The sequence below is a fragment of the Petaurus breviceps genome, unplaced genomic scaffold (genome assembly GCF_028583685.1).
Source record: "Petaurus breviceps papuanus isolate PSGF00001 unplaced genomic scaffold, PetGlider_PUasm1.0 98, whole genome shotgun sequence".
Classification (NCBI taxonomy): domain Eukaryota; kingdom Metazoa; phylum Chordata; class Mammalia; order Diprotodontia; family Petauridae; genus Petaurus; species Petaurus breviceps.
In genome coordinates this window covers 18,094,575-18,106,695 of record NW_027187460.1, presented here as the reverse complement: position 1 = coordinate 18,106,695, position 12,121 = coordinate 18,094,575, and the positions used below count along the sequence as shown (strand labels likewise).

Here is a 12,121-nt window from a genome sequence, read left to right as displayed (position 1 = left end):
AAGCAGATAGTACAAGTGTTAAAGCTCCCTTGTAGAAATAAGAATGTAAGCCAATTGAAGGCAGGTGCTATTACATTTTTTGTTTATATCCATAGTTCCAAATGCAATATGAAGTGCTTACTATTACTATTTGTTGAATGACAGAAAGAAGAGAACTATTTTTTTTTAAAGCAATCGGGGTTAAGTAACTTGCTCAAGGTTACACAGCCAGTTATTATTTCTGGGTGTGGTGCTGAGTATCTGAGCCCGGATTTGACCCAGGTCATCCCGACACTGGAGCCGGTGCTCTTACTTGCTGAGCCACCTGGCTGCCCAAGAAGAGAACTATTAACTAGCAAACTGAGGCTTGTATGAAACCACAAGGTCAAGGAACTTGATCTCAGGTCTTCTGCTTCCAAGTCCAGAGTTCCTGTTACAATAAAATGCTATCAGGTTTCATGGGGAATGAAAAACTTAAACTAGGCCTTGAAAAATGGGTAGGATTTAGATTAAATTAGAGAAATAATTCTAGTAATCACTTTTCCAAGTAGAGGCACTGTGATGTAGCATCAACAGCAGAGAAAAAGTCAATCATATAATCAACAAATATTAAGTGCTTGCTATATGCCAAGTACTATACTAAGTGTTGGAGAGAGTAAGACAAAGTGAGGCAGTCCCTGCTTTAAAGGAACTTATGTTCCAGTGGGAGGGATAACATGGACATTTATAAGCATAGGCATAAAATATACAAAATGAATACAAATTAATTTGGGGAAATAGTGCATGGGCAGCTAGGGAAAAAAAAAAAAAGGTTTCCTGTAAAGGTAGTACTTGATCTGAATCTAAAAGAAACCAGGGATTCCAAGAGGCAGAGGAGAGGAGAGAATGCATTTCAGGCATGAGTGACAATCAGTGCAAAGGCAGGAAGAAGGAAATGAGTGTCCTGTGTGTGAGGGAAATATGGAGAGAGGATGTTTTCTGAATCTGAATTGGCAACTCTCAAACATGCCCAGAAAGTGTCAGAATGGAAACCCAGAAAAATCACCCTACTGGAAATAAACTTAAACCTATATCTGAATGGTCTTATCATCAGAGAGTTAACCCTTTCCAAAAAACTAACCTTTACCAAGAGAGGTGATAATAAACGTGACCAGAGCACACAAAACATACAAGGGATGTACGTAAAGCCAGGGTACCTAAACCGAAGAACGCTAGGAAAGTAGAAGAATGGAAGGGTCAGAAGGGTCTAGGTTGTGAAGAGATTTAAATGTCAACAAGTTCACATTTGATCCTGATAGTAATAGGGTGCCACTGAGCAAATAATAGAGAGCCACATGACCAGATTAGTGTTCTAAGAAAATAATTTTGGTGACTATGTGGAGAATGGATTGGAGTGCGGAGACACATCTCAAACTCAATCTGTCCAAAGAGAACTCACTGACTTCCCCTCCCCCTCAGTCCTCTCCTCTTCTGACCTTTCAGAGTATTTCACCATCCTCTCATTCATCCAGAATCACCACCTTGGTGTCATCCTTTGCTCTCATTCTCAGTCATCCTAAATATTCAGTCTGTTGCTAAATCTTGTCATTTCTAACCTTTACAGCCCTTCTCCTTCCCTCCACTCAAACAGCCACAAACTCTAGCTCAGGTCTTCGTCATCTCTTGTGCGGACTATTGTCATAGCCTTCTAACTTGGTCTCTCAGCCTCAAGCTTCTCCCTACTCAAGTCTACCCTCTTCTCACCTTGTCAAAGTCTAAAGCACAACTCTGAGCATGTACGCATGCTCACAACAATCTCAATGAGTTCTAGAATTCCCTATTTCCTCCGGGATGCCATTTAAATGGGAGAAGAGGGGATTCACATAAATGGTCTAATTATTTTCTGTAAAATATGAGGCAAAGTTCTCAGCTAAGAGAGTGAAGGGAAGAGAAGCCATAAGATGTTTGAGGAGGGATGACAAAGTTTGTAAGACCCATTGTGGAGAGTGGGATAGTGAGCTGAAAAGGAAGGTATAGTAGGATTGTCTAGAGGCAGTGAAAAACCAGTTGAGTTCAAGCAATGTAATAAATTTGTTTATGATTAGATGGCCTAGGAAGTCCTTGATTGTTCTAAATCCATTGTCCCACAATATTAGGAAAGAACAGTGTTATGTAAATCCAGGTAGGAGAGAGGAATATGTTAATAATTATGAAGGCTACTGAAAGGTCCTATAGGATTAAGAAGTGAAAAGAGGCCATCAAATTTAGCAACTAATCCATTGTCCCACAATATTAGGAAAGAACAGTGTTATGTAAATCCAGGTAGGAGAGAGGAATATGTTAATAATTATGAAGGCTACTGAAAGGTCCTATAGGATTAAGAAGTGAAAAGAGGCCATCAAATTTAGCAACTCTGAGGTCTTTGGTGACCTTTGAAAGTCTGTAATAGATTAAACCTTGCATGGGCAATGAGAAAATGGAAGTAACAATCAATAACATGTTCTTTTAACAGATTTTCCTTATCAGAAGACACCTCATAGATTCTTTTTAGATTATCCCTTCAAACTTGAATTGTATTAGAATCTATTTTGTAAGAGATTTTTAACAGAAAAAGGGATACCAGAGAAGCAAATATGTTAAAAGTTACTCTTAGGAGATGGGTTAAACGTCTTCAGCTTCTCCAGACAAGAATTTGGCTTCATCATGAGGTTCAGCTGCCTCCAGCAATCTGGATAGAGGAATTAATTTCCACCAGACCACTCTGGTTGGTTTTCTCCTTCATACTCTGGGTCACCCTAAACTCCAACAGGGGTACAAGGGCATGGGCTTATTCTCTAATAGCAAGAATTCACCTAGATTAGAATGTGCTTCTACTCTAAACAGAAGTAAAATCTCATAGTTGGGTGGGTTCCTGCCCAAGACAGAGGAGCATGTTCCCATGGATTAAGCAGGGGTGGGGAGCCTGCAGCCTGGAGGCCACACTTGGCCTTGTAGGTCCTTGGATGCAGATTTCAGACTGAGTCCAATTTTTACAAAACAAATCCTTTCATTAAGAGGATTTGTTCTGGGAAGTTTGGATTCAGTCAAAAGATTGCATTTGAGGACCTAGAGGGCAACATGTGGCTTCAAGGCCACAGGTTCCCCACCCCTGGATTAAGGCAATCTCATCTATCAGTCATGTCCTTCAGAGACTGGTTGACTGACCTACAATGATTTTTCCCTGAAAGAAGAAATAAAAACGTAATCCTAACTTACTAACTGGTTGTTAACATAACAGCAAAATAATTTCTCTCGTTATCCACTTTGATGCTTTTTGGAAATGAAGTCTCCTCCTCAATGAATCACTAAACTGACATGAAAAATTAATTCTTCATCAAGGGTTTTTAACTATGGGCCTTATGAGGAGAAACAATGTGAGGGGAAGAGTGAGAGAGATTTGACTCACTGACAGGAGCCATTGGACACAATCCTCTTTAAGCATTGGACTCCATGACCCTCCTGTTCTCCCCAGGTCAATTCATTTGCTTAGAGGGAAGGGGGTGAGAGAATTATCCTTCTTCCCTTTCTCAGTCACAAGGGAAAAGGCTAATACCCTGTCCAGAGTTGGGTTCTTCCATAGCTGGCTCTCTTTCCAAATTTTAGAAGTGATCTCTCTCCAGAGTGAGAGACAGCTCTCCTAATGGCAGTAATCGCTCTACCTAGTGCACCCAACTTGCTAAGACTTTTTAAAGGTCACCAGGGACTCGACTGCTCCTTCAGCTAGCCAACTGCTGCCTGATAATTGCATCAAGTTGCTAGAAGCCAATCTTCAAACCTCCTAAAGAACTAAGGATGTGTAAAAACTCTTCTGTACTTTCTTCAAAGCTGTCAATTGGACTTTCAGTTTAACATCCTTAATCATCTGCTAAAGGTCCACTCTGGGTGTAAGCCACTCAAAGTGATACTTAAAATGTGAAAGGGGTCCAACCCTTTACATTCTGCAATTTCATCAAGTGGTCTGGAGGTCCCAAACTGATCAGGAATCCCATGATCGACTCTCTACTACAATGTTACCATATGTTATATCAGATAGGCTCATCATTTCTGTAAGCAAATCCAAGAAGAAATGTTCTAGAATGCTCTAGGAGATACAATTACAATATACACACATACTTATATATGTCTGTGTGTGTGTATATATATATATAGAGAGAGAGAGAGTCACTTATAGTCTATATACAATATATATTCAATACAGAAAATGTCCTAACTAAAAGAACATCATAAATGTATATAATCAAATAACATAAAGTAAACAAACTCTTAAGAACAAAGCATAAAAATGTGAAAAATAGCTCTGTCAAGAAAAGATAAAATTATGAAAATGAAATAAGGTAACAAGATCCTCCAATTATAAACAACTTCCTAAGAGTGAAATCAGGCATTTCTGGAAGCTTGATAAACTATTTCAAGGAAATAAGGTACTATTTTAGTCCACTAAAGGGGGAATCTATTAATTGTATTTAATGAATTTATAAAATGTCTAAATCATTTTCAGGGTACAGTGTCCACATTTAGGGAATATGATTCAATAGTAATCATGATAATGACATATTTCCATTATCATTTATTCTAGTTATATAGCTTTCCTAATTTAGGAAATTAGGAAATTTTCTACATGACCTCAGAGGGGAGAATTAGAAACAATGAGTGGAATTTGTAGAGGCAAATTAGTCTGGATGTAAAGGAAAAAATTCTTAACAATTAGAGCTACCCAGAAATAGAATGGCCTGCCTTGGAAAATTAGTGGTTTCCTCCTCACTGGAGGGCCTTCAAGTTGAGACTAGTTGACTAATTAAAGATATCATAGAAGAAATTCTAACTAGGTCAAAGGATTAGATACAACATGTCTAAGACTGAACTGATTATCTTTCCTCTTAGAACAAAAAAATCATAACTTTTTTGTGTCCTGGGCCCTTCTGGCCATCTGTTGAAACTATGAATTTTGTCTCAAACTAATATTTTTTATACGCAAGGGGCAATTCATGGGTTACAAAAGAAAACAAATAGATTGAAATAGTTAACAATTTAAAATAATCAAGAATATTTAGTTTAAGGGGAAAGAGAATGAATTTAATTTTGTACATGTTACATTTGTAGCACCTATTCTGTAGCTACTTTCCTTATCTCCCATTCACATTGGTGGTCCAGTACCCCAGAAGGTTATCTAACTATATACCACTGAGTTATAGGGGTAGCACAAGTATCTTGTCACAAATAACTAAAACAAAATCAGATTGCTTTTCTGCATATTCTTTGAAACTTTTAGGGTTTTCTGCAACATACCAAAGCATAAATTAAAAAATATATTTGTTCCTTTCTATGTCATGTAAAATTCTTGTAAAAAAATGTGTTAATTATATTCTTTAGCTTAAATTTCTTAACTATAAAATGAGGGAAGAACTAGATGATGGCCAGCGGAAAGAGGATCAGCTGATTCTTACTCTCTGCATCATTTAACCTCTGGTCCTCAGTTTCCTCAACTGTAAAATGAAGGGATTAGACCAGATGGCTTCTGAAGTCCTTTCCAGCTCTAAATCTGATTCTATAATTCTTTATGTCAAAAGTCCTTTTCAGCTTTAAATTTCTATCATTCTATTTCAACTACAATAACTATGAGAACCTGAGTCTCTTTAGCTAATACAATACTTAGTATCATAGGATTCACAGAGTCACAGATTTAGGGTGAGAAGGAATCTTAGAAATCTGGTCCAAATCATTCTTTATACAGATGAGGAAATTAAGGTGCAAAAAGTTTAAGTAGATTGCCCAAGGTCACATACGTCTATTTCAGAGCAAAGATTTGAACTGAAGCCCTGTGTGCCTCCATTTTAATCTGTTTTTTCATAAAGCTACAGATTTTAAAGACTATCTTTGTCTGAAATTGATCCATTACAGACCTTCGGCATGGTGATCAGCAGGTGTCCAGTTGTCTGAGATCTTTTAGCAAAACTACTATCAGGTTTCACTTCAGCAGGAAGTACAAGTTGAAAGGGCTGAAAACAAACCAAGAGTAAATGCAGTGTTGCAGAGAGTAAATAAGTGATTTACTTCGATAGATATCTCCAAAGTTTATCTCTCAGATATAAAATATACAATACTACCAAAAATAATATTTTATGCACTTAAGAAACCTACACATAAAAATTGTCCTTAAGCCTATATCTATTTGTACACTTGGTTTTGAGTATAATAATTAGGTATTTTGATTTATGTGGCTGTTTTTTAGACTGTCAAACATTAGTTCAAGTATGTAAATAGAGCCTCTAACTATATACTTAAGAGTTTCATAGCTAAACCCTACACATAACATGTTAAAATCTGATAGTTCAATACTTGGTTCTCTGATTTCTTCAATATGAATACTCCCACTAATGATTTAGGCTGCAACCCTTTAGAATTTAATCAGTGTGAATTTCTGTGGTCCTCCCAAATTCATCACTCTGTGTCTCACCTTGGGATGAGTTTCTCCAAAAATCTCTGTGCTGGTCCTTGCATGACAGATATACTACTCCTGAGTTATGGGTTGGACTAGAGGGCCCTTAAGCCCCTTCCAACTCTGAAAGGCTGTGATTTATACTGGGCTCCATCATGGTACTACATACAAAGCCTTTCTAGGTTGGGGGGACTGCACAAATCTTGTATTCCACTGGAATAACTTTCCAGAACCCAGGGTCATGTCCAAGCTATGCTGAGACCTTAGAGTATTATTTGAAAGAGTTATTGAGGAAGTGGGCAGAACCAAGATGGCAGAGTAGAAGAGCACTATAGCCAAGTTCTCCCTATATTCCCATCCAAATAACTTTAAAATAACACCTCAAATCAAATTATGGAGTGGCAGAATCACCAAAAAATCAGGATAATTCCAAAGGACCCATGATGAAAAATGAGATCCATCTCCTGAGAGAAAACTGATGAACTCTGAATACAGATTCAAGCATACTTTTTTCACTTTCTTAATTTTTATTGGTTTTTTTTGCAATGTGGTTAATATGTAGATACATTTTACATGACTTCACATATATAACTGATTTCATATTGTTTGCTTTTTCAATGGATGGGAAAGGGTCTGGAAGGAGGCAAAGGATTTGAAATGCAAAATTTTAAAAAAGGATGTTAAAAAATAAAAAAATGTTTATAAAGAAACATGTTATTGGCTAAAAATGATTTAAAAAATGCTTTCTATAAGTAAAAATGATAAAAAGATGCTTTCTATAAAGTAATACCCAAACATGGAAAGGACTGTTTTATTTAACTTAGAACAAATTACTTTAAATTATTTTTATGCAAATTTCAAATGTCAATATTATCATAGTACAAATTCAATAGGCAGATGTATTTCAAGAAATTACAAAGCTCCACAATTTCTAGCAGCCACTAATTGTAACTGCCAGTATAATAAACATTGGTTTCCTAAATAACTATAGTGTTAACTCGGTTAACAATCTTTCTAGTTTAATTAAACTCATCTAAGGGCAACACCATTTCTTTAAAACTAAGCATAATTTATTTAAGGATTTGATTTTTTGAGCTTGTATTCTCTTTACCCCCAAAACCCTATTTCCAAACCACTAGCAGTCACCCCAAATATTCAATCTCATATACCTAATTTCAAAACATTTCACACATATATTCCTTTCTCTCAAATTATATAACCATCACCCTGGTGCAAGCTCTCATCAATTCATGCTTAAACCATTGCCATAGGCTTTTGGTTGGTCTCCCAACCTCAAGTCCCTTCCCACTCAAATGCATCCTCAGCTCAGCTGTCAAAGCCATCTTTCTTTAAGGTCCAGGTTCAACTATGTCACCCTCACATCCCCCTCAAACTCCACCAGTTTCTTATTACCTCCATAATCAAATATAAAATCCTCTCCATTTAACATTTGAAGCCATTCACAACCTGGTCCCTTCCTATCTTTCTAATCTTCTCGTTCTTTACTCCCCTCCATGTAGTCTGATCTAGTTATAATGGTCTTTTTGCTGTTCCTTGCACATGACACGGTCTCCTCACTGTATCTTTTCACTGACTGTCCCAAATTCCCAAATATTCTCTATACCTCCTAACTCTCCTGGCTTCCTTTAAGACTCAGCTCAAATTCCTTCTTCTGAAAGAGACCTTTCTATGTCCCCTACCCCTAAGCCCCCCCCCCTGCAAGTTATCATGTAAATACAATATCTACATGTTTTCTCACCCATCAGAATGTAAGCTTCTTGAGGACTGAGGTTGGCTTTGCCTTTCTTTACATCCCCAGTGCTTAGCATAATGCCTGGTACACAGTAAGGGTTTATAAATGCTTATTGACTAACTAGATGATCCTACTGTTATGTAAATTTATACCTACCTTTCCCTTGACCATTACTCGAACATAAGTTGGCTGCACGTTAACATCAATTAGAGAAGTATCCATAAACCTTTAGGATTAAATGCATCAAAAAGTTGTAATTCTTATAAAAATATAAGTGTACAGAAATGTTAATTCAAATATTCATGAGTAAATTTAAATAAAGTAAATTCAATTCTATTCAACTAAACAAATACTATGTTACTACCATATTCAATTTTTATTGTGGTGACCAATTCTCAAAAATTAAGTCTTAAGTCAAAGTCCCAGGAAAACTTCAGAGTAAAAGGAGCTCAATTTAATAGTAGCTCCAGAGCCATTAATGTATCTCTGTTTTTTCTTTCTATTCCCAAATAAATGAGATCTGTAACAACAAAGATAAATTTTAATATATGAATATATTATTTAATATCTTTCCACCATGGAATGAAGTCTTCCAGTGAGTCTACTAGTTCTACCACTTTTCAGTCAGTCACCTTGTATGTAATTAAAAGCAGATTACTCAACACTGCTTCAACATAGTCAATAGAGGGGCTTCTGGGCCTATACTTGAAGTAACATCTAGCAGAATCAGCACATAGTAGAAAGGTCAGATCTCCTAATCTGTTTATATAACAATGTTAGAATTGTATTGCATAGGATAAAACATTTATATATGTAAGTTTTCACCGACTGCTTTAGTCAAGTACCTCATAATATGTCTAATCAATAACACAGGCATTAATATGGAAAGTTTTTCAAACTCTAGTGATGTTGTACAAGCAAGACTTGTGTTTATAAAGGCCAAGAAAACTTGGATGTGCCCCTGGAAGCATCTATAAACTATCAAGCAGTTTGAGAATGGATGGATCTGAGAGGTTTGAGCAAATGTGGCATTACCTTGGGGAACAAAGGTAGGAGTGAGTTGTGGCACAGAAAAGAGATACCAAGGAAAGTCATCAACTCTACAGGCATCTCACAGGAGATGTGAGCTGAGGAAGTCCCATGGAAAAGACAGCTCTTTCTCCAATTTCCCTTTCTAGTGCTTGCCTATGTGCATAAAATATATTATAATCTGTTCTTTCATTACCCAAATGTTTCTGGCAAACTGAATTTTGCTTCAAACACAAAGAAGTCAAGATTAACTAGAGATAAATATAAATTTAAAGCTAGAGAGCACACCCTCTGACTAAATATGGAAATTTTCTGGGGGGTGGAGTCAAAACTGCAGAGTAGAAGCAGAACCTTCCCGCTGCTCCCACTTCTACCGTACCTAATCAATGTAAAAAGGGAACTCTGAACAAACTTTGGAGCTCCCACAAAATAAAACAAAGAAGCTAACCTCCTGCTGAGGACAGCCTGGCAGGCCAGCAGGAATAGGCCAGCTCTGCACTCTGGGAGCCAAGCACAGCCCCAGGCAGAGGCTTTAGCCCCAGGGCGGACCTGACCAAACACCAGCTTGAGGGACTCCAGATCAGCAGCAGCTGTGGCCATTTCCATATTTATCAACAAATAGATGTGAAGGACAAAGTGAGAGGTCAGTGCAGTCTGGACTTTGGGACCCAGCAAGTGGGAGTGCATGGCTTTTGCCCCTGGGGCAAGAAGCCACTGAGGCACCAGAAAAGCCAGCCAGTGCCACATGGCAGCTTTAGCTCCTGGCCTGGAGAGTGTAGGGGGACTAAGTACCAGTCTGAGGGGTAATCGCTCTTGCTTTAACCCTCTTGGATCTGGATTGCAGTCTAGGGTGGAGGTGCTGGGGTATGTGTTCAGCTTGACAGAGCTTGTGGAGACCTCAGAGAGGGCACCCAACTAATACCTCTGGCAGCTGAGAAAACCCCAGTGTTTGGGATGAAAGCTCCCCTGTCTGGTGGCAGAGTCCTACTGTGGCAAAAAGCCCAGGGCTCAACTGACTGAGGGGTGACATGACCAGGCAAAGGAAACAAAGCAGACAGAAGATTCCAACATCAGACTCCTATTTTGGGGACAAAAAGGAGCAAAGCATGGAACAGGAGGAAGACAGTGAAGTCAGAACTCCTGCACCAAAAGCTTCAAAGGAAAATACAAGCTGGTTACAGGCCATAGAGGACCTTAAGAAGCAGATAAGAGAAGTGGAGGAAAAATTGGGAAGACAAATGAGAACAATGCAAGAAAATTATGAAATGAGAGTCAACAGCCTGACTGAGGAAAATCATACTTTAAAAAATAGACTAACTCAAATGGCAAAAGAGGCTCAAAAAGGCAATGAGGAGAAGAATGCCTTAAAAAGCCGAATTTGCCAGATGGAAAAAGAATCTCAAAAGCACAATGAAGAGAATCATTGCTTCAGAATTAGATTGGAGCAAATGGAAGCTAATGACTTAATGAGAAATCAAGATGCTGTTAAACAGATCCAAACAAATGAAAGAATAGAAGGCAATGTGAAATATCTCATGGGGAAAACCACTGACTTGGAAAATAGATCCAGGAGAGATAATTTCAAAATTACTGGACTTCCTGAAAGCCATGATCAAAGTAAGAACCAAGAAATAATCCTCTAGGAAGTTCTTAAAGAAAACTGCCCTGATGTTTTAGAACCAGAGGGTAAAACAGAGGTTGAAAGAATCCACCGATCACCTCTTGAAAAAGATCCCAAAAAGAAAACTCCTAGGAATATTATAGCCAGGTTCGAGAATTCCCAGATTAGGGAGAGAATATTACAAGCAGCCAGGAAGAAACAATTTGAATATTGTGAAAACACAATAAGGATAATCCAGGATCTGGCAGCTTCTACACTGAGGGATCGAAGGGCTTAGAATATGATATTCCAGAGGTCAAAGGAGCTGGGATTAAAACCTAGAGTCACCTACCCAGCAAAACTGAGTATCATGTTTCAGGGGAAAATATGGTCATTCAGTGGAATAGAGGACTTTCAAGCATTCTTGCTGAAAAAAACCAGAGTTGAATAGGAAATTTGACATTCAGATACAAGAAGCAAGAGAAGCATGAGAAGGTAAACAGGGAAAAGAAATCATAAGGAACTTATCAAAGTTGAACTATTTATATACCTACATGGAAAACCAATAATTGTAACTTATGAAACTTTTCTCAGTAGTTGAAAGGAATAGAAATACATACATACATATATATGTGTGTGTGTGTGTGTCTATATAGGAGGGTATATGGGCATATGAATACATATGTGAATGTGTGTATACATGTTTACAGGTATACATAGATAGAGGGCACAGGACCAATTTAATAGGAAGGGATGATACTTAAAAGGTTAAATTAAGAGGTGAGAGAGGAATATAATGAGAGGAGATGGGGAGAGACAGAATGGGGTAAATTATCTCATATAGAAGAGGCAAGTGAAAATGGTTACAATGGAGGGGAAGAATAGGAAGGCAAAAGAGAATGGGTCAACCTTATTCCCATTGAATTTGGCTTGAGGAGGGAATGAAATACACACTAAATAGGGTATCTCACCCTCCAGGAGAGTAGGGGGGGAAGGGGATGAGAGGGGGGATGATGGAAGGGAGGGCAGGCTTGGGGGGAGGGAAGTTGGAAGCACCCACTTTTGAAAACGGATGGGATCAAAGTAGAGAATAGAACAAGTGGGAGGTGGGATAGGAGGGAGGGAAATATAGTCAGTCTTTTACAATATATCTACTATGTTAATGTTTTATATTAGCTACACATGTACAACCTATACTGAACTGCTTATCTTCCCAGTAAGGAGGGGTGACAAGGGAGGAAGGGAATGAATCTGGAATTCAAAGTTTTAAAATCAAATATTTAAATATATATATATATATATATAT

General features: G+C 37.9%; 1 protein-coding gene across 2 annotated transcripts in view; it reads right to left on the bottom strand.

The window, feature by feature from the left end:
• Positions 1-12,121, bottom strand: part of DNAAF11 (dynein axonemal assembly factor 11) — a 113,812-nt gene that overhangs the window by 27,374 nt on the left and 74,317 nt on the right. For both annotated transcript variants that reach the window (XM_069081312.1, XM_069081311.1), the window contains 2 exons: positions 8,343-8,412; positions 5,898-5,993 (listed from right to left, as the gene is read on the bottom strand). In XM_069081312.1, coding sequence (XP_068937413.1) covers positions 5,898-5,993; positions 8,343-8,412 — 166 coding nt within the window. The remainder of the gene's footprint in view (positions 1-5,897; positions 5,994-8,342; positions 8,413-12,121) is intronic.